The sequence below is a fragment of the Callionymus lyra genome, chromosome 14 (genome assembly GCF_982586985.1).
Source record: "Callionymus lyra chromosome 14, fCalLyr1.hap1.1, whole genome shotgun sequence".
In the NCBI taxonomy this organism is placed as follows: domain Eukaryota; kingdom Metazoa; phylum Chordata; class Actinopteri; order Syngnathiformes; family Callionymidae; genus Callionymus; species Callionymus lyra.
Window position 1 is genome coordinate 17,824,965 of NC_141831.1, and position 25,309 is coordinate 17,850,273.

The 25,309-nt window shown below is 37.7% G+C and overlaps 1 protein-coding gene across 1 annotated transcript; it reads right to left on the reverse strand.

Moving 5' to 3' along the window:
• Positions 1 to 994: 994 nt before the first annotated feature.
• Positions 995 to 24,813, reverse strand: pds5b (PDS5 cohesin associated factor B). Its single transcript, XM_087806861.1, has 35 exons — positions 24,708 to 24,813; positions 16,380 to 16,507; positions 16,006 to 16,209; positions 15,799 to 15,885; positions 15,063 to 15,160; positions 14,018 to 14,144; positions 13,682 to 13,762; positions 13,244 to 13,384; positions 12,684 to 12,799; positions 12,452 to 12,546; positions 11,412 to 11,557; positions 10,848 to 10,999; positions 9,931 to 10,044; positions 9,736 to 9,817; positions 9,613 to 9,661; positions 9,402 to 9,541; positions 8,705 to 8,820; positions 8,535 to 8,640; positions 8,256 to 8,416; positions 8,056 to 8,179; positions 7,208 to 7,366; positions 7,064 to 7,132; positions 6,344 to 6,480; positions 6,139 to 6,262; positions 5,851 to 6,055; positions 4,865 to 4,979; positions 4,665 to 4,797; positions 4,466 to 4,585; positions 4,327 to 4,389; positions 4,111 to 4,256; positions 3,914 to 3,986; positions 2,389 to 2,804; positions 2,243 to 2,323; positions 1,320 to 1,410; positions 995 to 1,251 (listed from the first exon to the last, which is right to left on the reverse strand). Exons 2-35 carry the CDS (start codon positions 16,485 to 16,487, stop codon positions 1,219 to 1,221), a joined length of 4,212 nt encoding a protein of 1,403 aa, XP_087662987.1. The 5' UTR covers positions 16,488 to 16,507; positions 24,708 to 24,813; the 3' UTR covers positions 995 to 1,218.
• Positions 24,814 to 25,309: the final 496 nt, after the last annotated feature.

Genomic DNA, 25,309 nt, shown 5'->3' on the forward strand with positions numbered 1-25,309 from the left:
CACGTATGAGGACGATACGGATGTATCTGTAATTAATGTATAAACGTGTATTAAATGGTTTATTTCAACATCTCAATTGTTGTTTTTTTTTCAAGTTTTATTTTCATAATAATTACATTTTTAACTACTGATATTTTCATAATGTATCTTGTATTCATTTTAAATTAAATATAAAAATGTTGGTATAATAGTGCTAGCAGACAATATTACACTAAATATAGGCAATGAATGAAAGAATATGGAATTAAAAAAAAAAAATTTTTTTTGAATAAGCATATACAACTCAAAAAATCTAAGTAAAATTAGAAAAAAAAAACTATTGAAATGGGGTCAGCCCTTCAATATACAAATTATTTAATTCAATATGATAAAAAAAAAAAAAAAAATGTAATGATTACAAAAAAAAAAATTAAATTCTCAAAAAAAAAACATTTTCAGTTTAGTTAAATTTAAAATGAAATCCTTCCATAACAAGACAAACCTGAAGCAGCAAAGTTAAGGCTCAAAACCAGGAGATTAAAAACCAGAAAATACCCTTTTGATAGAAATGAAGAGAAAGGATTGGAGAGGTTTTTATAAAGAATTATATTGATACGGAGACGTGACTGGGCGATGGATGTGAAGCCGACACACACCTGCTCTCGACTTCGGCCTAACAGCTCATACAAACCTAAAAATCACACGCGAGGTTTCCAGAGGCGACTCTAGATTTTGAACACGGTTCAGACTTCTGTCCTTTTTAATCAAATCATGTCATGGTTAAAAAAAAAGAAAAAAAGAGTAAAAGAATATACATAGACGATGAAGAAATGTTTCCGTTAAGAGCAAAATGACATAATTAACAGCATGTTGGGGGTAAATGATTAATCTCTTTGTTTAAAACTCTAACAACATCCGTGGGCTTCACAGCATCCTCCCAGTCAGCATCCAACGACAACAGAACATGGACCGGACAGAAGGATCTATTTACAAGTGTCATCTTTTTTTTGTTGTGTTGTTTTCTGTTAAAACCATTAATGCGGTGAACATCATCACGACACACGACGACCCACAGCTCATAACACAAAGGTACTGATGTAGTGTGCATGTGGAATATGCGAGTGTGTAACAGGAGGAGCGTCAGCGTATGAAAAGGTGTAAAAAGTTCGGTGTCCTTATTTTCATTCCTACGTCATTCCTCCACAACTCATTTGTCCTCAATTGTTTTTAGCCGTTTACTCATCTTCTTCTTCCAGCTGCTTTCTTGCGACCCTGTGGAGGGGAAAACGAGGAGTTGAAAACCTGCGGAGGCTTCACGACATTCGAGTTGTGTTCATTACCTTTGTTGGTGTTGGCTCTTCTTCCTGTTCCTCGTCCTCCTCTTCCTCGGAATCGTCTTTAGCGGCTGCCGCCTTCGATCGACCGCCGCGCCTAAGACAGAACGTTAAGCCTTGAAACAGGAGTTGTACACTCAAAGGAAGGGTAGGTGTTATTCAAGACGCTGAGGAAAAGTTGGAATCAAAAGTCCAAAAAGCTCAGAAGGGGGTCGAGTTGAGTTGATTGACATGTTGCCATCCAACCATTTTAATTAGGCAGCTTAACATATTGACTGATGTTTAATTTAAATACAACTTTTTTTGTCACTTGTGGTATGTTCAGTGTTTTATAAAAGAGCCTCAATCATGTGTGAAATACATTTTAGCAAATGCAGTGAACAGTTTTTAAATATCTCCTGTCGCCCTTTCAAAAGGTTGATGTCAGCATTTTCTTAAATTTACATTTTCAGATTGGGATAGAAGGAACATTTATTTACTCCATGACATTATATCAAGAATATTATGAAAATATATTATGTAATTTGGGTCAAATTAATGGAAATATACGAGTTCCATTACAATATTGATTAGTTGAATTCAATTATTACTATTTTGAAAGGTTCAATCCGATTTTATAGAATCATAACATTTTTAATTTGTATATTAAAAAGTTAGATTTTATAGACATTGATATATTAATTCCAATAATTCAAAAATGTTTATATTTCTATGTAAAATTGTTGCTATAATAGTCATTAGACTATACCAAGAGCAGCGAAATTAAAATTATTTTGAAAATATAATAAACACTTGTTAAATTTTAATAATAAAAAACTATTGAACATTTAATATAATTATTTAATTCAATGTTCAACACCTAAAATACTAGTTTTCAACATTTTGAAATGTTTAATTAAACCATTCAATATTGATCCATTTAGACTTACGTTGGCTTCTTGGCAGCCGGCTGCGCCGACTTAGGCGGGCGTCCTCTTCTCTTCTGTGGCGTCGCTTCTGTTGAATCAGAGCTGTGGAAAGAAAAAGAAAACATTATAATCTTAAACAATTCAACATTCATTCATTCAATCCTCACCCTTGTGATCGCCGTGGTGGCCGCCCCCGTCCTTTTGTCTTCACCTCCACATTTTCACTACTCATCTCCTCTTCCTCCTCTTCCTCCTCCGCTTCCTCGTCAATCTTCTCCTCCTCTTCCTCCTCCTCTTCGTCGTCGTCTTCAGGAGGCGGCGCCGCCTTCTTCCTCCCTCTCTTCCCCTTGGCGGGCGTGTCGCCGCCGGCGGCCGAGGCGGACTTCGGGGGTCGACCCCGGCGAGCCTTCTTCGGCGGGCTGTTCTGTTCGTCCTCCGGCCGGTTGTCGTCGTCCCACTGGTCCTCGGCTTCGACGATGGAGGTGGTCACCGGCGCCGCCTTCTTGCGGCCGCGCTTGGGTTTGCTCTCCGAGTCGTCGGCGGAGGCCACGGCTCGCTTCCTCCCGCGAGGCTTGTCCATGTCCTGAGGGCGGAAACAGTCGCGACACCATCAACTTCATAGAACTTAATTACAATCTATCATTTCCAGTGTATGTTGTACGTTTCATTCCATCAGTTATTTGTACCTTCAACACAACATGTTTAAGAAGCACAGATTTTCCTACTTTAATTGCAAACTTCTAATATATTGAATGAAACAACAACAGCAGCAATAAGTATATGTTATACTTGATATCAAAGCAATGCCATCATGTTCTTTATCCAGTTAGTTCATTCATGAAATGCGTTTGGAGTTCAGTATTCCAGGGGCCATTTGCGGCCCTTAAGCAGATGCGTCGAGGACCAAACAATATACAATTCAACCAGAATGTAACAGAAGAGTAAGTAACATATAGTACATTTTAATTTTAAATCATTTAAGGTCATTTAATTCAATAATTAATTTCTATGACAAGATCACCAGTCATAAAACACTACTACGATGCTGGTTTCTAAATACTGGCAAAAGTTCCCTCAAAAAAAAAGTTAAAGATACAAAGGCTTCTAAAATAACTGTTGTTGACATTGTCACTTCATTAAAGGTGGCCCTACTGTAAAAAAAAAAATTGGACACCCCTTATCTATACAGACCCAAAATCTCAAAAAAGGTATGAAGACTTTCTTAAAAGAATCTTGAGGCTGTAATTAATGAAGTCTTTCCTGTGGTTTAGACACAGTAGCTCAAGACACAAAGCAGAATTTCCATGTTGTCGTCGGTCACAACAGTATCAATGAATCCACATCGCAGCAGCAGCAGCTTCTATGATTATTTCATGTTTATTTAGCCGAATGCATCCGTCCATTATTGAGCATCTAAATTCCGGCCCGTGTTTGTTTAAGAGGGTAAACACACGGCAACACAGCTGTTTATGAGACGTGCGGCACTTCAATCCATCACAGCAACATGGCAACCGACAAGAGCTGCTGTCACAGCTGAGCCGGCGCTGTACGATAGAAGGTTATGTGACAGAAGGCGTGGATGATTAGGCGTTTTATGTTATGTCATTGATAAACATAAAACAAACTTTTACTCATAAAAAAAAAGGACAGTTTAAGCCATTTCTCTTTATAGCTAGAAGAGAATTTCCTCACCTTGTCAGTGCCGTCTCCTCGTTTAAGAGCGTAATCCTCATTTTCACTGTGATCCAACTCGGCGCTGTCGAGCCTGAAACAAAGGAACAATTAAGAAACGATTTTTACTTTTATATGGATATAAAACAAATTCAATACTGGTACAAAGGAAACTGAAAACTTGGTTGTTTTAGCAGCTGAAAGGAGACATTTCAAACCTGGTCTTGCTGCGCTGTGGAGAGCCTGGATTCGATGAAGAATCGTCATTGCTGGCCGTTTCCATCCGAGAGGCTTTGCTCTGTATTTGTTTTCCTGCCGTCGACAGCGGCTTGTTCACCGCCCCCAAGACATTAGCAGACTTCGGCTTCACACAGAAAAGACAGTTTGAATAAAGAGTTTCATTAATAAGAAGGATAACCGTCGACAAGGCAGACCTTCCCGGGCGTGAAGAACGACTTCATCTCCGGCGGGAGATAATTCTTTGCGTTGTTGAAGTTCTGAAGTGAGGGGAAACTGAGTCAGCAAACACTTCAACAATCGATCCTGTGAATGAGCGGTTCAAAAGATACAAACTTTATCTGGTTTGGTGAAGAAGCCCGACGGCAGCACCGGATCTTTCGGCGACTCTAGACTGTACGTGGTGCTCTTCGACATGACGATGTTCATGGCTACGTCACATACGGTGTAGAGTTTCTGGGAAATCCAAAAACAAAGACGAATGACTGGATGTGCAAAACTTAACTTTATAGAAAACTGTGGAGGAAACTTTAACCTCGTTGGCTTTGGGGTCGGCTGACGCCTGGGCGTCTTTTGTCTGTTTGATATTTTCCACCATTTTCCTGATGAAAGCGTGACTGTTGTTCTCGTTCTTGGCCATGATGATTTCAAGCACAAACCACAGAGCCCTTCAAAAGAAAAGACATCACGATCAGCAAACTGGAAACATCACACGTCGCTCCAGAATTCACTCACTCTTTGATTTCTTTGAGCTGCTCGATGTCTTGTACTTTGACATAATCTGGGTCGTGTGCCAGCAGGTGGATGGTGTAGGGAACCACGTACTCCGGCAGCAGCGATAACAATTTGTCTGTTTGTAGAACAACAATTATGACCATTAAAGTTAAAAAAGGAGTTCATATTAAAGACAGGGTTTCGTCTTTTGTACATGAACAGTGATGCTGAGAAGTGTAAACAAATGGATCATCAAGGAAAATAAAAACTAGATATAATTATGGAAACATATTAATCAAGCTTTAAGAACTACATAAATGGTCATATTAGGACCAGCACAGACAGCAACAACTGCTGCCAACAATAAGCATTTGCTTATTAAGATAATACGATCCACCAATAATGAAAAGACAATTATCAGACATAGATACTTCTTGTTAAAGACAGTTTGGTTAATAAACTCTTTGATTTTTAACCCAATTGTGATTGAATTTGTGATTTAATACATCATTAAATAATGCAAAAGCAGAATTAAATTGAAAATTCCATATTCCAAGAGGAAACATCATCACCGTTAACAAGATATGGAGGCCAATATTCTTATTTTTGGCATAAACTTGAAACTACATTTAAACATTGCTATGAATATTGTTATTCATTGCTTGCATCATTACTGTGTGCATTAATGTGTTCTCAATGTCGGACTATTAATTGTTGTTTTCTATTTAAACTGTACTTAAATGTTTTAAAATGGTGCAACGTTTTTCTTTTTACCCCTTTATAAAATTTAACTCTTGCGTTATCTCAGGGTCAAGGTGACCCGAAGGCCCGAAAACAAATGTGTTTAAAGTATTCCATGTGTTGTCGTTCACCTTGACCCAGAGACAACACAAGGGATACAACAAACATGTTTGTTTTGGACAAAGCCATTACAAACTCTCATATTTTCAGCAACAAGCCTTCGTGTACGGATGTATAGTGAGGAATAAACACGGAGGAATCTTTACCACTGATGGCGGCGTGCTGCTTCAGATACTCCCGCCGTATGTTAACGTTCTTCACCAGACACTGGCGAGCATGAGCGCGTCGCTCCTTCACCGGGTCCTTGGCACAAAGAGCAAACACTGCCATGTACTCCAGAGGCAGGCGGAGGCGGCACAGTCCTCTGTGGAGCTTCTGTGCAAAACACTGCCGCACCTGGTAGCACTCGTCCTGACGAGAGACGATTCATGGGATTCAAAGACGAGCTCAGAGACATCCACCGCGACGAGGAATCGCAAAAGAAAACGGCTTACATTGATGACGAGGGAACAAAGCTGATACTGTTCTAAAGTGATGATTTCATGATAGCAGGGCTCCTGTGCTAGCTTCAGCAGCGCGCACGCCGCCGCTAGTCGCAGCCTGGACATGTCTGGTTTCCTTGATGAAGGAAGAAGAAGAAAGAAATTCAAGATAAGTGTATATTTTCCAGAGATAAATATTTAGTAATTTTATATTTACCCCATCCTGCCCTGCTCTGTTAAATCTCCATCACTGTGCAGAATTGCTGTCAACATCCTTAGCGTAGAGTTTCCAGATTTGCTCTGATTGTTCTTCACTCCAAGCAGCCACCTGACCATCAGCTTAATGCCTTGAATCTATGGAAGAATATACAGAAAGAAAAAAGGAAAATAAGTCAAAGCCATGAAAAAGAAATCATTAAAATCGGATTAAGGTGTCATAAAATGTGGCAAAATGAGGTAATTTCTGCATTTACTGTATAACATGTATAAGTTGGTGCTTATTGACAGTCATCATCATCTAGTGTTCATGGATTAATTTGAAACAACTAATTGCTTATAGTTTTCAATGCAAGTTTACAATTATAAGCTAATAAAAAGTCTGGAAATACAATTTACATTAGGGTGCAAGAAAATATCAATAGACTTAAATATCGCAAAATGTAGTTCCACAGTTCCTCAGATATTTAACAGCACAACAGCAAGATCCCAACTATTACTGAGGACCAGAGGATACAGTCGAGTCCACATATTTTGGTTTCGGAACAAATGAAAGCATTCACGACTTCTAATACATAACAAATAAATCCTACAGTTCAGCAATATAGTGTGCATCAGGATACATATCACAGGACCAGATTCTTGCAAATAAACACTCCTAATATACAGTATTTGAATATTTATAAACAAAGAATGGGCAAATCCAAGAGAGAATCCTGACCTTGGCCATGGTCTCTGGCGAGACTTCATCATCTGGAACCCAAAGCTTTGTCGTCTTCTTGCCTGGAGTCTGTCATTTAAAGAAATGCATCAATACAGACGTTGGGAAAGATGGGTCTCAAACGATCTGCGTGACGAGCCGTACCCTGTCGTTCATGAGCAGGTCCTTCACGATGAAGTTGGCAACTAAAGATTTGAGCGGCGCAGCAAACTGCTCCGGGGCGAGCTGAGCGAGGTGACCGAGGGTGGTGAGCGGCGTGATGAGCTGCTCCAGGTTAGCAGGATCCAGACCTTTGTGGAGCGGCTGGGGAGTGACAAGAAAGTTAGAGGAATATGACTTGTGTTGAAGATTTAACTTGTGAAATGTTCTCATTTCATCAACCAAAATAATTAAACTTGGGTAATGACAAAAATGTAAATAGTTAATTGTGTTCGGTTATATTTGCTCATGAAGATATGCAGATGACATCAATATTCAATGTACATGTAAATATATATTTAACATCAAATTCTACATCAGCATATATTGTTATGTAAATATACATATAATTAATTATGAATATACTTTTTTCACATGAATATACATGAACATACATTGTACATGTAAATATTTATCATATATTTATAAACATACATTGTTTACATGTACAATATACATCAACATACATTGTACATGAATATTTACACAACTTTCATCAGTTATTAATATCCTTGTTTTGTTTATTTATTAATATGCTGTTGCTTAAGGGCCACCAAATAATTCAACTATTTTCTCTACTAATGACAGACAAGGGTCACAATGCACGTATACAAACAATACACATTTAAAAATACATTCAAATTTAAAAAACTTTAGGCCTTTAGTAGGTCAAGACAACACAGTGACAAACAAAGCAGCCCCAAGATAATTAAGAAAAAGCCTGCACTAATAAATAATATACATTATATGTAAAAATTGAAGGAAGGAAGGAACAACATGAAGGTGAGACCAACCTCGAAAATCTGAGCAAAGTGTGTGTCTCTGTTGGTGAACATGGCGTTGATACAGTGGATGGCATACTTGGCCTGGCGTGGAGGGCCACGTTTGGCTTTGGACTGCAGTACCGGCAGCAGGACACTTGAGGGAGACGGGAGGACGCCAAGATGAACACATACTTTCAAATACGATGATGTAATGTTTTTTTTATACGTACGACTTGATGTGTGGAAAACTTTCTTCCATCTTGCTCCCTGTGTTCTTAAAGATCTGCAACGCCGCCTCCGCCACCTTCTCATCATCCATCTTTAGACAACCCAGCAGAGACTCAAACGTCTCTGCGGAGTGGAACGACACCGGATGTGTAAACGACAACACCTGTGATGGGGGGAAAAAAATAGTATCTTGTGATAAAACAGTTAAAAGATTCTTACTTAAATGTGAAATTAACATTTCTTCACAGCAGGAGACATAAAATAACCACGTCAACAAATACCTTTAGCAGCTCCAGCCCAGCTCTGATGGCACTGTCAGTGGGAACTCCTTCCTCATCATCGTCTGCCGTCCCGTCAATAGATTTGTTCACCTGTTTTATCAACGCACTGACGACAGAGATGACAATGGTCAGCATAACCATGACGACGCAAGTCTTTTGTGGCTCCGTACCTAATGGACTCTGTGTCGATGTGTACAGGAGCGATCCTCTCCAGCAAGAACTTGACCATCTCCAGGAATGGATTGCTGGGTTGTTTGGGACTACCGAGCTTTTTAGTGATGTCTCGCTGTCCCCAAAAAATGGAAAGAAATGGTTAATTAGACAGACTGGATTGCAATATGTTAATGTCCTTAGATTTGATTGAAATTAATGTGAATGCCACTTAGTCATTTCATTATATTTGCTTTAAGTGCTTCATATATGACCAAATTATAAGAGAAATTACTGAACGATTTGAAACCAACACACAATAAATACACTAACAGAACATACATGTCATGGCCCACTCAGGGTCTCAAGTCATGAGGCCCACTGGATAGATGGTGCAAAATCTAGATAGATTAACGTCTATGTTCACCTAAAATGTTGCCAGAGTTGAAGCTAAGCTGAGACACTATCAGTTCCAACAATTATGAAATAATAACAGCAGACCATTTTTGGTAACTATACCATTTAGTATGATGATGAATCATTTAGCCACTCATGAGATTGAGTTTGACACCCCTGACTTGGGGTGAAAATTATATATATTCAATCTGAACTGTTTCTTTCATGGGTTTAATGAATAAAACTTGAAAAAATTCACACAGAATAGTAACAAGGAAACTATATATGTTAAAAGTGTGTTTTCGATGCGTTAAAACTTACCACACAGACTTCAGCTTGTTTACAGGAGCAAGAGGGGCTGACCAAGGTATCCAACTGGTCTCTGATCCGCTCGTCGTCCTCCAGAACCTGAGCCAGCTTCTTCACAAAGTCCTGAGCTTTCCCTGGGTCTGGCAGGTTCCCTTGGATATTTACATAAATATGATGTTAAAGGAGTCCATTAATATTAATATGAATGTGTTAAAACACTCACTTGTGATGACCATGACTTTGGCGAACACTGCCTTGCTGGACGCATCAGACTACAAAGAAGATACATGGAATTAAATTGAATATTAAACAAGCTACCATTTCCCATCCACTTTCCATTAGTTACCTTCGGTTGTTTGACCAAATCCAGCAGGTCTCTGACATTTTGCCGCAGCATATTCTGGCACTTCCACATCTCGTTCAAAGCTCTAAAAGTGAAGGAAAATGGTCTGAGTATTCACTTTATTGGTGGCTTCTGCAGGAGACTAAAGTGTTTGATCAAAGAGTCATGTTTTCATCAAAGGCGAGTTGAGAAACCCACTTGACGGCGTTGGTGTCCAGCGTGGCGTACAGGTAGTAAAGACACTTCATTCTCTCGCTCGTCTCCAGGTTGTGAGGCACCATGTACTGTGCAAAGACTCGCTCCACTAGTAGCCTGCAAACGTACAGCAAACAATTTAGCCGTCACTTTTACGAATCAATGAAAAACAATTAAAGGAGAAACAATTATTAGTTTTAAAAATATATATAATTTGTCCTTGAACTTTTAATAGGAAATCCTACTTTTCTCATGACTATAGGACAACTGCGTCCACAACAATGATTGGTTTACAGCAATATTAATGTTGTAAATAATGTAAAATTATACGTTAAGTTGAATTTGAAGGCTACAGGGGAAACTCTGCTTCATGTACATCAATAAAAAAATAATGAAATTACTTTGAGTTTCAGGGTAACGACAAAATAAAACCATTAAGATGATTTAAAGATACACAAAAGCCCAGCAAGATCATTTACAGAGGCAAGAAATTTACTGCTGCGCTGCTTCACATCTACCAGTGACAGTTGCAATCCAAAATCTCTCTGTTGGCAAAGTAGCTGCTGCTGCAGTAATTCCCAGAATAAAGCATTACACACTGAAACTGCAATGTGACCAGAATCCATGGTCAGAGGCTGGACTTTTTTTTATGTCTTCTCATGGCTCATTTACCTCAGGCGAAGACTTATTTGGAAGGATAAAAACCCTCATCTTTAGAAGTCTATCCAAGGGTGTAAAAGAGACGCAGATGCCATGCTTCACCATTTTAAAAGTCAACGTGTGACAGGCCTTATTCGACTGGAAATCACTGAGATAAAAGCTTGCAAGGTGATTTACAAGTATAACTAAATGGAAACATTTTAATGAGCACATATATGAATAATAGAGCTCCTGTTTTCTTTTTGGCTTTAAACACTGACCGATCATCAATGCTGTTCTGGTAGTAAATGTGAAGCAGTTTGTCCTTAATCCAGGATATTTGCTTGGAAGCTTCCCTCCCGCCTTCTCCCTGCAGGGAGTACTTCCTGTAGATTGATGCCAAGCCCATCATGGCTTCCTTACGAACACGCCACTTGGGAGAAAAAGAAAGTCAAGGATGAATATTAATCTGCATGTCACCCACTTTTTCACTTCATCCAGTTTTACTAAAACATTTCCTTTTTTATTTTTAACTTGCTACACTTTATCAAAAAGTGTCTGTATTGAGAATATTATGTTGGAATTCAATATCAAAGATAAAAATCATAATAAATATTCGATTTTTTTGTGGGTTATTTGACTCGCTTATGTCAGCACCAAAGTACAGCTCAATGACATTACACCTTAAGTTTGAATTAAGGGTGTTGGAGTTGTAATTAAGTCTCTTTACAAACACAACAGTCTACTAAATAAAATGTAATTTCGGAAGAAATGTATGAGGGAACTCATAGGATTTAACAATTGAGATTCATCAATTACATCAGACTACAAATAAACATACTCACCCTTTTATCCAAAGTTCTCTCCTTTACAAAGTTGAGCAGCGCATCGTTGACGAGAGAAAGGTCTTTCTTGGCCGCGGTCACAATGGATACGATGACGTCGTGACGGATGGCCTCCTCGGGGTCGTGAGATCGGACCTTCAAGAACTCTGAAATAAAAAAAAAAAAACATTGAGACGGTGGGAGAAATTTGAGGTCAAACTGTGGCTTTCATGTAACAGCGAAAAGATGATCAAGATGGATTTGAGCTCCAACCATTAGGTAGATTAAGGAGAGAAAACCAATGATCATCATCTCAGAGAATTAACTTCTAATGATGATCACAAATACATTTAAGAGGCCCCTGAAGGTCAAGTATGCATTTCATTATATATTTTGCAAGTATGCTTAGGGAATGATTATGTGAAAAACTATAACAATAATGTATATGTAGTAAAAATAAATATGCATGTATCGCAATATTTTTTGGAGTTTAGATATTTAACTGAATGTATCTCTGTATCAATGTTTTGTTTTTTTATAGTTTCATTTTCAATTAAGTGTGAATGAATACATACTTTTTTTTTTATTAAACATTCACAGTGCTTGTTCATTTTTGTGTTGCCATTAAACCATGAAATAAACGTGCGAGATCCTGACAATAACTGAGGATGAGAGGATACAGTTGACTTTGTTTAAAAATAAAGAAAAAGCAGGTACAATTTCATCAAAAGTCTTGCGAGCTGTAAATTCTGCAATACCGGAGTCAAATATAGTATTGCAAAATATTGCATCGTTGGCCCTTTATCATGATAATATCGCCAGATTCTTAACTATAGACACTAATAATGTGCAGCCATATAGGAGTTACCTTGTCACACTTGTATCAATAAAATGTTTACGGTCGACCCTTGATGGGAAATTGATGAAGACAATTCAGATAATATCATAACAATTAAACTGATAATATTGTAAAGATATTGTCAAATACATGTATGAGTAGTAGAAACAAGAGCAACAATGTAGCACTGAAAACTGTTTAACACAAAATGAAGCTTAAGTACCGGTGAGATCCTTAGCCAGGTCTGGATGGTTCATAAGACAATGGCTGGCAAACTTCACACACTCCAGTCGGATGGGAACGTGGATGTCATTAAACCTTGGTGGGAGGGGGGGGGGGGGGCAGAGATGACGTCAGAAATGCAACACTCAATCTTCACATAACCAAATCCTTATGATTAGAAATGCAATGTTCAAGGACAGCATGTGAACGCTGGAGGCAGAACTGACACCCACCTGCCCAAGTAACACTGCCAGAGTGGTTTGTTCTGAGCAGCCAGCTCTGAATCCTTCGCTCCAAACATCTTAGCCAGCAGCTTAACCACCTGAAGCCTCTCATCATTATCATTACTCTGCAGAGACAGACGGAGGGAAAGATGAAGCGCATAATTCGGCTTTGATTCAAGGACGCTCACAGCTGAATATGTCATCTAAACCATGGCTTTACAATTGACCGTCAGAAAGAAAAAGATAAAACATGATACGAGACAAGAGGGAGTGAAAACAAGCAAAGACAGATAGAGACGCAGGGAGGGTGAAGATGGAACGAGCCAACATAAAGGGGGGAGTATGTGGGAGACATTTTATCACAGCTATTACTTTGAGAAGACGGCAGTGATCTACTCTCCCTCGGAAAACTTAATGAGCATTATCCATCAGCACCGTGGCTTTATGAGACGCCACAGAGGCAACGTTACATTGACTGGCTGGTTACTTTACCTTTAGAGTATGGATCAACAAAACTGAATACTTTTAAGTCAAAAAGGAATGTGAGGTGAATATTTTCACCTGCTTACCTTCAGTTTGAACTCCAGTTGTGGCAGAACCGAGAGCAGAAGGTGGCTATCTATGTTGTAAAGTTCCAATATGAGGTCGAAAACGTGTTCGGACAGATCACTGACCGAGGTCTTTCCCAACATCAGCACCTGGTTGAAGAACTGTCAACAGAAAAAAGATTATTGGCTTCCAAGCTTCAATACAAAAACACCAAAACATTTCTAATGATCTTTACTTCTTGTGACAGAATGCACCATCTTATATTTTTTGTGAGCATCACAACATTTTCCACGTACAGCTCAAATTTATTGATAATAATTCAACAACAGATTACACACAAGATTATCTGAATGAGAAAAAAATCTCTTACAATGCATTTGTACTTATTCATCCAGGGTGGTAGGAGGTGAATTGAAAACAACATCCATTTTAAGTCTAAATCTGAATTGTTTACTTACATTTGTGATGTAAGGCTCAATGGCTTGCGCTGTCCTCTTCAGCAGAGCCTTGGCCAGATCATACGCTTGTTTATTTAAATTCTAAAAAAAAAGAAAGGAAAATAAACATTAAAAGCAGCGTTTCCCGTTTTTCTTAATAAAAAAAAACAACAGTTTCACATTACACATTTCAAGCTGCACCGCTAATTCTCACCTGTAGGGGTCTCACTGAACTACAGTTAATGGACAGTGTTGGCACCTACAATCCATAGACTTTTTTATCAAACGCTTGAACGAGCTTCAAACTAACGGTGCATATTAAAGAAAATTAACCGAGACAAACACTAATAGCTTCACCTTGTGCGCCGGCACGAGGTTCACCAAGACGGTATCAAGCAGCTCCTGTGAGACGGTGTCCCCCTCGCAGATGATGGAGCTCATCAGGTCCACCATGTGCATGTGCACCTTCTGGTTGTGGCCGTTGCTGGTTTGGAAAAAAATGTTACATTAAAAGGTCAATAGCAATGGATTGAAACTTGGATACATTATATTAAAAAGTTCATAAATTACCTTGAATGAGTTCATGTTCATATAATTAAAAAAAGGGAATTATTGAATTAACTTTAATTCAAATTTTGTTATTTGGTTGTATTATGTACCTTCAATCTTTCCAAGATTTAGAAGTGATTTATGACACATTTTAATAAAAGTTTTTATTTATTTCACCCCAGAGGTTCACTTAAGCAAAAAAAAAAATTCAGCTTGCCATTTGTACTCGATATTTTGGCTATTATTAGGTTTAACTCCTATGAGAAGGGTTTATTCTTGCTATATGAACAAACAGTTCCTGGCAAATAGAGTTTATAGAAGATCAGATTCCTGAGAGAAACTGCATCCCTGCCCTGGAAGCTCCACTCAGCTTGTGTGTGCTTGTCCATCTTTTATTACATCTCGGTGGAAGACCAAGCACCTCAACTAGATCTCCCTCTGTAACTGCCGTCTTTCACACCAATCAATAAAAGACTTGTTTCCTTCCATTCACCAGAGGCGTTTGAGAACTTGCAAACAATTTGAATTCTTTTACAGGGAGGGCTGCAGATTACTTTCAATACGAGGAAAAGCTTTGTGTAGGTACAAGCTTGCACGTATTTTTGCTATAATGGCAAAGAGCCAAACTCTGTGCTGCAGAATTCAGTCCTCAAGGTTGTATTTAGCAGAGTGAAGGGAGATAAAAGACTCTGTATAGCAGAGTAACAATGCCTGGCTGCTCGTGGTGACTTTGAGTCGCTGTCCTGCCTGCAGCTCAAACGAGGGAAATGTGACGAAATAAAAGCAGAGCACATAACAGAGCGTGGATGAAACCCCCGTGGTTGAAAGAGAAAAAACACTCATGGAGACTCACTTGATGACCTGGAAGAGTGTTCTGTAAAGCTGTGTGAAGATCTCATTGCTGTCTTCAAGCTCAAAGCAAATGTTGTACGACTTCACCCATGCAATGTTCTGCAACAGAGGAGCCATGAAATCACGGCGTTAGGATCAAAAACCACGACACAGTTCAATAAATGTCCAAAACACAGAAGGAATTTAGTTTTGTTTTTGTGAGTCGTGCTTTAAATATATATATTTTAATGGTACCAAATATTTTAGGATTTGAAACCAACATAAAATATTAATTATCATCTATTCACATTTTTAACACTTGAAAATGTTTTTCTAAGACCCTAATATGCCAAATAAGACCTTGGTTACGGATTTGTGAATTTAAGGATCTGCGGGAACTCAGGCCTGAGCATTAAATTAAGAGTTAGCTGTCAAATCCTGACCTAACTGGGCCTGCAGTAAAACTTTATGAATGATGGGGCTGCAGCTGGAGAGAGCCAGCAGTGAAGGAAGTGAGGAAAACGATGATTACCCGCCTTGTCCTCTCAGCCTTGGAAACTTGTGTCTAGACTCATACTTCCATGTAATATTTACTTACTTAATATACTATTTATCTAACCAGTGACTACAACCACTAAAATGTTTTTGCCCCTTTTGTGATTGAGTTTGACAACTGTGTCCTGGGAGGTTATGATAAGAAAAGGTTTTACATGAGGTGCTATTAAGGACAATCAAGACCCATAACAAGCAACACACACCTCAAGCAGGTAGAAGTATCTGTTGAACTGTGCACTTTTGGTGTCTTCGAGTCCTTTTAGCTGTCTTGTGATGAACATAAAAATGTCCTGAAAAACAAAAACATTTTTTACAAAAAATAAAAATCTGCAACTGATCAGCTTACATTTTTAAAAACAATACAATAGTTCCCAAGCAAACAACAAAATCTATGAATGAGGTTGAAATACCTTAAGTTTATCTGGGGAGGTGTAGGGCGCTTCTGGAGCATAAATCCTGAAGATATCTGCTAGACAACAGGCAACCAGCAACCGCACATCTTTGTCTGGGTGTTTGAGGAAGAAGTCGGAGGCCAGATGAAGAGCCAGGTTCAGGTAAAGCTCCTTCTCTTCCTCAGAGTCCTGGTCCATGTCCATGAAGGTCTTGACAACCATCTGGAAAATCATTCGGTCATGTAAAAATCCTGTTGTTTTTTTAAAACTTTAACACATGTTATTCATTTATACATAAAACACAACTTGAATTGGTCCAGAATGTGGAAACAATAAAAGCAATTAAAAGGTAAGTAGACGTGAGCGAGCAACAGCAGGGAAATGAGACTGACCTTGAGTCTGCGGACCATTTCCTCTTTGGAGATCTTATCGGAGATTTCCTTGACCCCCGGGGGGTAGGTCACCTTCCCATCTGTGGCTTTAGCTTTAGAGTGAGCCATCCTCTCTAGCTCCTCACTGCCTGGAATAAAGAAAGAGCGGAGTTGTGAGAAATGCTGCACCAGAACTAAAAACAGGGGAGGCAAAAGTTGAAATGGGTAAAAAGGATGAGGGTGTCACAACACTGCGTGACATATACCTAAATAATTCACAGAAACACAGCCGGGAAATTACTTCTAGGGGAAATTATTTCTTAAAAAAAAAACTGTTGCATTCACAGAATACTCGATGAGCTGCTCTTTCTACCCGCGTGTATGGCTCGCTTTTATTTCTATAACCTACTTGTGCTTACAATTCAGTCTTATAGTAAAGCCATTTCAAATCAACTCCTCAATTGTACTTTTGTCAGAACAATAGGCATGACAGAGCAAGTGTCAGGACAATCTGAGCAGAAAGAAAGACTCGGAGAAGCAAGATTAGCCAAAATTACAACTGATACAAACGGCATCAAACAATTTTCATGGACAAGTTCAACTGAGTTCTTGTAACAAGTGAGTCATGACCCATGACGTGGCGTAGACAGATTTATACAAGGCACTCCTGGTTATTTAAAAAAAGAAAATGATACAATTTCACCATTGTATCTGCTGCTATCCTAAAAAGTTGAGTGTATATGATATTCCAGAGCAGAAAAACAGCAGAAAAATGTAAACATGGCTGATTTTCACAACTCAAAATGAATGCATCATTTTCAAACTCTATATACAGTCCATCAGACAATATATACACATTTTTCAACATAAGAAAATGAAGTCAAGTATTTTTTAAAACCATGCTGATTGAGAAAGTTCATCATTCATTCTATAGATGCACCATTTCTAGCTTCAAAGACTTATCGCTCCTAAAATAACCTCACTTTAGCCAAAGACCAAAAAGCACCTTGCCTGAGACAACATTGTTGTTTCCCCCCCATTTCCTCAAACTTGGAAAAGACTAGGTGGCCAGCCTGTCTGATAATGCAACCAAGGAGCCACTTATTGAGAGGTAAAGGTGAAGAATTTATTTCCACTCCAACAATGACAAAAATATATGTTGTGAGGCAGCATATGAGGAAAACATATTCACACTCTATGATCAGATTTGTCAAAGCTTGAATTTTTCCTCAGTTTCTGTTCTGATTTTGGGCCCTCAATGGGTGGAAAAACAAGATCAAAACAAGTCAATATCAAAGCCATTTGATTTTCACTTGCTTTCTCTAATCTTTAAAACAAGTCTAGACCGTTGATGATATATAGCTAGGATTTGTTGACTAAAAACATGACTGCAAAGAACCAAAACCATTAGCGGTGAACCAGGAATTTCTTGGCTGATACTCAACCGAACTGGTAATTAGAATTAAGAAGGCAACTAATGTGTTGCTTTAATTGTCTTAAATAGATTTTGGACCTCTATTGTACTCCATTGGTAAAAAAAAAAAAAACCAACTCTTTTCATTGAAATATTTACATTAGAAAATGTACTTAAGCACCGACCACTAAAAACACTTCATTTTCTGGAGATAAAATCTTGTTCACCAAGCATCAAGGTGACTCACCGCGCGTCATCAATCCCTGAAGTCTCCAACTTCAGGTTACTCGTGTATAAAGAAAAAAGCAGGGCATTCTTAGTTGCTGCTAGAGGAGTGAAGACCATTATTACATCATAATGGACTTCACTCACGTAACCTCTTGTTCGCAAACATTTCAGACAGGGAAGATATCTTTTAAAGTAATAACTTCAAAACATCATCATGATGAGTGACTTGCTGCATCTTGGAGAGAAAGATTTAAAACATGGGAGTAAGTCAGGAAAGTTGGATTTTCACATTAGTTGCCACTTAAACTACACTGTGTAACTCTAATGCAACTTGGGATCTAATGTTATGAGATTTACATGTTGTGTTATTATTACAAAAAGTATCACAGTTACCATTACTATTGATGATTAGGATTTAACATTGTTAAGAAAATTAAAAACAATATGTAGAAAACAAGCTCAAAACAGGTCAAATGGAAACAACCCTATAGTCTTCCCTGCATACAAATACATTTGGCAATTAAATATAAAATGAAAAACAATCTCAAGTGTAAACACATATTAGAACATAAATCATGTTAATGAATGAATAAAAACAGACAATTCTATACCTTGCTACATATAATAAGGAACTGCTTATTTATTTACTTGAGGTTAAAATGTTAAAAACCTGCTCGTCTGCATGTGAGGACCGTGCTGCTTAACTGAGGAGCAAGAACAGGTCTTTTTAGTGTAAAGAAATACCACTTTTTGACAATATAATTTTACTTTTTTCATTAAATATAGTTACAAAAATAATTAAAACAATTCATTCCAAAACAAAATGCTTCTTTCTTTCAGTTGTTCATCTTTAAAGGTTCTTTCTTCAAAGTTAGCCTGTTTTTCGTTTTTTTTTTTTTTTTTTTTTTTTTTTTTTTTTTTAAATCAATCCACTTTAAAATATTGCTTAAAATGTATAACAGAAAGTGAACCATAGTGAGTGCCATCGGTCAGATCTGACCAACCAACACTTACTATGATTATAACCACAACAGTTTCTGCGCCTCAACAGCTACCAAAATTCCTCCCGATAATGTGAAGCAAAATAAACACTAACTAAGCTAAATAAAAACCTCTGAATGGAGCACGACATGCTCTCCCGCACTGCTTGCACCCACTAGCTGTTTGAAACGGTAAAACAAGTGCTGAGATTTTGTTTTCTGACACGTCTCCAACCTCACTAATGACTTTCTGACCCAGTTAACAAGACTGACACCAACACTCTAGCCTCGCTGACACAGATACTGAGCAACAGAGATAGACGCGAACATGTAACGATGACATTGAGAGAAAGTGGACTTTGGGAATATCAACATATGAAACTCATCTGACAGAAGAAAATAAGCTGGAATTAAGGTAAGGTAAGGTAAAACTTTATTGATCCCTCAGGAGGTCTCCTTCGGGAAATTGTTTTTTTTTCAATAGCAAATACATACAGCAATTTGAAAAAAATAAAAAAAAATAAAAAATAAGAATTGCCGTCATCTGAACATCACCCCTTTCACTTTGAATCAGTTTGGTCAACTTTTACCTCCCGCTGACACTTCAGATCAACTCAGTGTTTACATACGACTTACATACAAATCTCAACAGACCTTTATAATAAGAAACGAAGTTACCCTCAGTCTTGGGTCTCTAACATTTTGGAGGTAAAAGAAAACGAGTTAACAAGACAGTACAGGAAATACTACTTCCTCAGGCACCTCCATGACCAGTGAAGCATTCTGGCTGATAGCTTAAAAAAAAGGTAGTGACATATTCATTATCTGCCTTAAACTCAACTGATGTCAAACTGATGGTTTCTCATTCTTTTTCTTCCACACTAATGCTCTCATCCATCCAGTTCCTCCAGACTTCTTTTCATTCGCGGTCTTGTTAAAGTGATGGCTCTGCTAAAAGCAGGCTTAAAGCAATATTATTGTCCAAACAAATGCTAATGTTATCTTCAATACAAGAGGGACATTAGGACGAGCAGTACGGAGATATTAGGACGAGAGCTGCACCAATCGATCGGCACCGATATCACATTTGTTTTACAAGATACTATTTGTATTCAATCACAATGATTAATAGATGTAACGTTTACTTATTATGTAAAATAATTAAAAAACGAATGTGTAGATCAGGGAGTTTGCTATGATGTGTTCAAAAGCATAGTAAATGTTCAAATAGAACAGAAAAAGACTCTTTAACTGAACAGTTATCACTTAAATAAACTCACAGAAAATGCATGAGGTTTTTTTTGCAATAAGTTACTTTTGACTGATTTTTCTTTTAAAGGATGTTGTGTTTTCAACAGTGTTGTTTTGTTGTCATTTAATTGGTTTGTGTGATCAATAAAAAAAATAGTAACTTGTATGCGTTTAAGTTGTTAGAAAAAATATGATCAAAAAGTATCAGCTGTGTTTAAAGAAAAATAATAATAATAATAATAATAAATGAAAAAAACTATCAGTCATTGTTACGTTTACACAAAGATATCAACCAGTGCAACATCCCTGTAAGAGAAATGACCACAGAAAAAGGTGCTGGTATCAAATATATATTTCGTCACTTCATTCCTAAAGACTACTTTTCACAGAAACCCTGGCATAAAGTCCCACTTTTATGACTCCTCGCAATTGATGGCAACTGTTATCACTGGATAGACATCACAGAGGATCAGAAGCTTTACAGATAAAAGCACTTGTGTTGATGAGTTGAGAGCAGGGGGCAAACTAGAATCATAATTCAGAACCGAATGATTCCCTGCAGATGGTCTTACGCTTTTACAAACAACTGTATTACAGCAGGATGAATGCCAAACAGCATGATTTTGACCTTTTACACTCTACAGCTGCTGCCAAAGAAGAACACCGGCCCACTACTTCTGGATAACGCATGGCTCGGGTTTAGAAATCAGGGCATTCTTTTTTTCAATGTGATCAAATTTTGTGGATTTCACCATGAACAGCATCATGCTCTGGTTAAACAAATTGGGGCGTTACACATCTATATAAGGGTTGTGTCTAACATTCCTGGGAAATATTACTGAATGACCTGGAGTTCTTCCAACCTACGTCAGTATTGGTAAATCTGAAGGCAATAAATGTGAGCAACTGCAATTTATTACAGATTTACAATCGGATTCATACCTTGATAGCTAATTAGTTGTTTTTTTTTAAACAACGTTGTTTCTTCAATCTCGGAAGAATTTCATTTTAATTTTCTAGCATCAGTGATTTATACTTCTATTGATAAAAATTTAAAAGTAAAACAATTTACATGTAATGTCTGAGTAGATCAAAACCCTTGATGATAGCAACCCGTTACTGTGGCATACTACAGGGCTACAGGGGGTACACATTAAAACTATTGCTAACTGACGTGATTTTGTTTTTTCGAAAGTTAAGGGGAATACACAATCTGAGTTATTTACTTCTACCAACACTTCTGGCATGAAAGTACACATTTGTTTCCCCCATTTTCACTTTTCCTAGAAAACACTGAACCAAGTAAAATGTATAGTGATTATGAGACCTGATATAATGTAGCAGTAGAATAAAAGGAACTTTATGAAAGCACTTTGAGATAAATATTAGGGATGCGCTATGATCCGATATCAGGATCGGGTATCGGTCCGATCCACCCTCTCTTAGTCAGATCAGGTATTGGTGAAAAAGGTTAGATCCACACACCCGATCCAAGCCAAAACTACATTTGCACTGACGCCTGTCAAGCACAACAGGAGTCAAGTTGGTGAGTGCAGATGGACTCAACACCAGCAACTTTATTAAGCATCTAAAGACGCATCTCGACAAAGAATATGAGCAGATCAGGGAAACAATAAAGAGCAGCATTTTACGTTGCTGTTCTGTAGAGAGGAGAGAAACTTTCAGTGGACCGCATGAAAGTCAATAACAAACGTTCTTGTTAGCGTTAATATTGAAGTCATCATTGGAATCTGCCTCAATCAAATAAATAGAGAGTTTGTGTTTAATATTTGTTTAATAAAGGCTTACAGAGCAGAGTCGTGTGTGTGTGTGTGTGTGTGTGTGTGTGTGTGTGTGCGTGTGTGTGTGTGTGTGATATGAGCGAACGCACCATTATATTTTAATTGCACAAACTTCAGGACGATCAATGAGGACACAAAAATACATTTAACAAGTTTAGTTTAGTCACAACACCGTGAAACGCTTGACCAACTTACTTATAAATCTTGTTAATCACAGATCAAATGATGATCCAAGTTTAAGGATCGTGACAGAAAACTAATCATCATTCAATAAATCGAGCACCACGGAGTATCTGTCAATACTAATGTAATTAGAGTTTTTGTTCTAAAGTTGTGTTTAAAATGGCGATCATGAACAAAAATTCTCCAGACCTCTGTATTAACTGACTTATGTTTTGTTTTTTCTATTCTCAAAACTAGCCTGTTTAAAAAGTTTTAAAACAAATGGAAACATTTTATAAATGGTTGACAGAATATTATCCTTAATGAAATCTTAGTTGATATGCTTACTTTTCTCAGCAAAGATGACCGTACTATGTGACAGAAGGTAGAACTATAAAAGTCAAGCAATCTTTGGTTTTCACTTTGCAGGTGTTTCATAAGAAGTGTGAAAACAGCAGACTGCTAATGAGCTAGACACCAGCTGGTTGTCAAACCCAACAACCTCCACAAGGGCACAAATGAAAACAAATGGTAAGGACACAGACTCGGCTTGACCCTGTCAGTATCATTAGAAACAACAAAAACTGACAAGAAGGACCTCTGTGGGAAGCGATGATGAAAATTAAGTTTTCCTTGAAAATCCAAATTGTAAATTACATTTATGTCAACAATTTGTACAGAGAAAATAAATGTGGTTTTATCAAGACTATATGTTAATTGATGTATCTTTTCATTAAAGCTAAATCTTAGGATTTAACAAAATCATCATACAAGTAAATAATAAAATAAATGGATGCTCGTAACATTTTTTTTGTCATAAAAAGTAGATTTCCTCTATAGGTTAAGTACACCACTACAGAAACAATTATTTCTGTTTGAAATATGTATTTGAAATTAATAACTACTACTTAAAAACAAAAGGAAAAAAAACTACCCTTTCACAGGTTTAATGTTCAAAGACAAATACAAGATTTAGAAAGTTAACCACAATAACAAATATTGTATTAAAATATTTAACAGCAGGTCTTTGTCAACTAGTTTAAACTTTATTTCTGGCTTCATTATAATATTAAAAAAATGTTTTAAACAGTTTGAAGTTGATAGCACAACAGAGGTAAAATAAGATGGATGTAAAATCTATTAGAATGTAACCTATCAATGCTCTGGTACTCAGATGATGGTATAAACATTACAGGTGCTGTTGCAGTACTTTCAAAGAAGGCGCAAATAAGCCTAGATGGACGTGACGAGCCATTAAACCCGTTAAAAATCAACGAAACAACTTGACAACCAAAAACTGTTGATGGATATATATCAACATAGATGAGAAAATGGTTATGTTTTAGGGAACTGTTGTTTCTATCAAGACTTTTCTTTTGCCCAACATTCATTAAAAACAAAAAAAAAGTACTTGATAAGGTAAGTAAGTAAGTAATTTTTATTTGTATAGCACTTTTCCAGACCAGGGTCACAAAGCGCTTAAACAATCAAAACAATATTCAATAAAGTATATACTTTAAAGGGCAAGATAAAACTGATAACTCAACAGGGAAGCTGATGTTATTATTAATACGATTTGAATAACAAACCGCAGAAACCTTGCAGAAGAAAATAAAGCAAATGTGATAGACATCACTACATGAATTTTTTATAAATTACATCCCAAATACATTTATATTTTCACTTAAACCACTAAGAACATACTCAACAAGCCTTCATAAAAAATGATTTGTGTCAGAGAATGTCACTGTGACATGTCTGGTTGATTCCAATTTATTATTCATTTTTACAAAAAAGACTTGTAGGTGACAAGTCGTATATTTTTCTATTTACAGATTAGTCCCAATAATGCAGATAAAAGTCGAATCTCTCCCAAATACACAAGAAGTCACTGCAATGGGAGGTTGTTCCTCAGACGTACAGCACACTATGCTGAAGTGACAACAAAGATAAATATACATTAGTTTCGCGTCAACCAAGGCATTTTCAAACGCTATCGGGCCAATAATAATAGTCAATAGAGGTTAATAACTCGAGTAATGTTGGTATATTTTCCCTGAGGCATGGACTAGATCCGCAGTGTTGTTCCTCTAAGAAGGCTAACCTCGTTAGCAACATTAGCTCGCTAAGCTAGCTAGCTAGTATTGACAGAGGCAGACAGCAGAACAAAACATCCCGGCTATACACCGTTACATCCACGTCCGGCTCACAACCCAACAGCCACACGCGGAAAAAAAACTAAATAAATCAGATACTCCTCGTGGACGCGAATTTAGAAAAAGTAATTTTCTCATTTGAACACTTTGCACTCGAGCACCAGGACAAGCAGCGGTGTGATGCGTTCACGGCTGCCGAGGAAAGAGGCGAGCGAGGCGGGCTACGCTTCGCGGGGGGACGCTGCTGGAGCTCCGGAGAGTCCTCCAAACATCCCGCGTTTCGCGTCTTACGGTCGGTCTGGTTGTTGTTGGGATGTTGGGAGGAAAATAAAGGTTTATTAAACGCAGCTTCTTACCTGTTAGGGTGAATAATGATCCGCCGTGTCCTCCTCTGCAGCTCTCTTTCCCCCTCCTAGCTCCAAAATGGCGCCAATATGAGCGGTGCTGGTGCCCCTGGGTGTATCTTGGGGGAGCAGCGCCACCTGTAGGAAAGCGCTGGGATAAACTATTGCAATGTTTACGACTATAGTAATCAGTATGTGTTGAATAAAACCTATACCATATAAACCGATTGACATTGTGACTTTAATAGCTATAAAAAAGTATTTATTTGGTCCCGAAAAGAACCTGTTATTGATCTTCGGATTCAGGTCTGCAGTGGTCAGTACCTGGCAAACGTGGATAACACGTTGGTCCTGACTTTAAGTGACATTTTCTGCCAAAAGTTCCAAGCCTCTTAAACTAGTTACATATAGACTTGGATTGTTTATCAATCTACATTTTTGGTTCTGATCAAGTAAGTAAGTAGTCTACTGACTCCTTTAAGAAACATCTTAAGACATTTGTATTTGTTTTATGGAATTCCTGTTGTGTTATCAGTTTTATCTTGCCCTTTAAAGTATATACTTTATTGAATATTGTTTTGATTGTTTAAGCGCTTTGTGACCCTTTATTATTG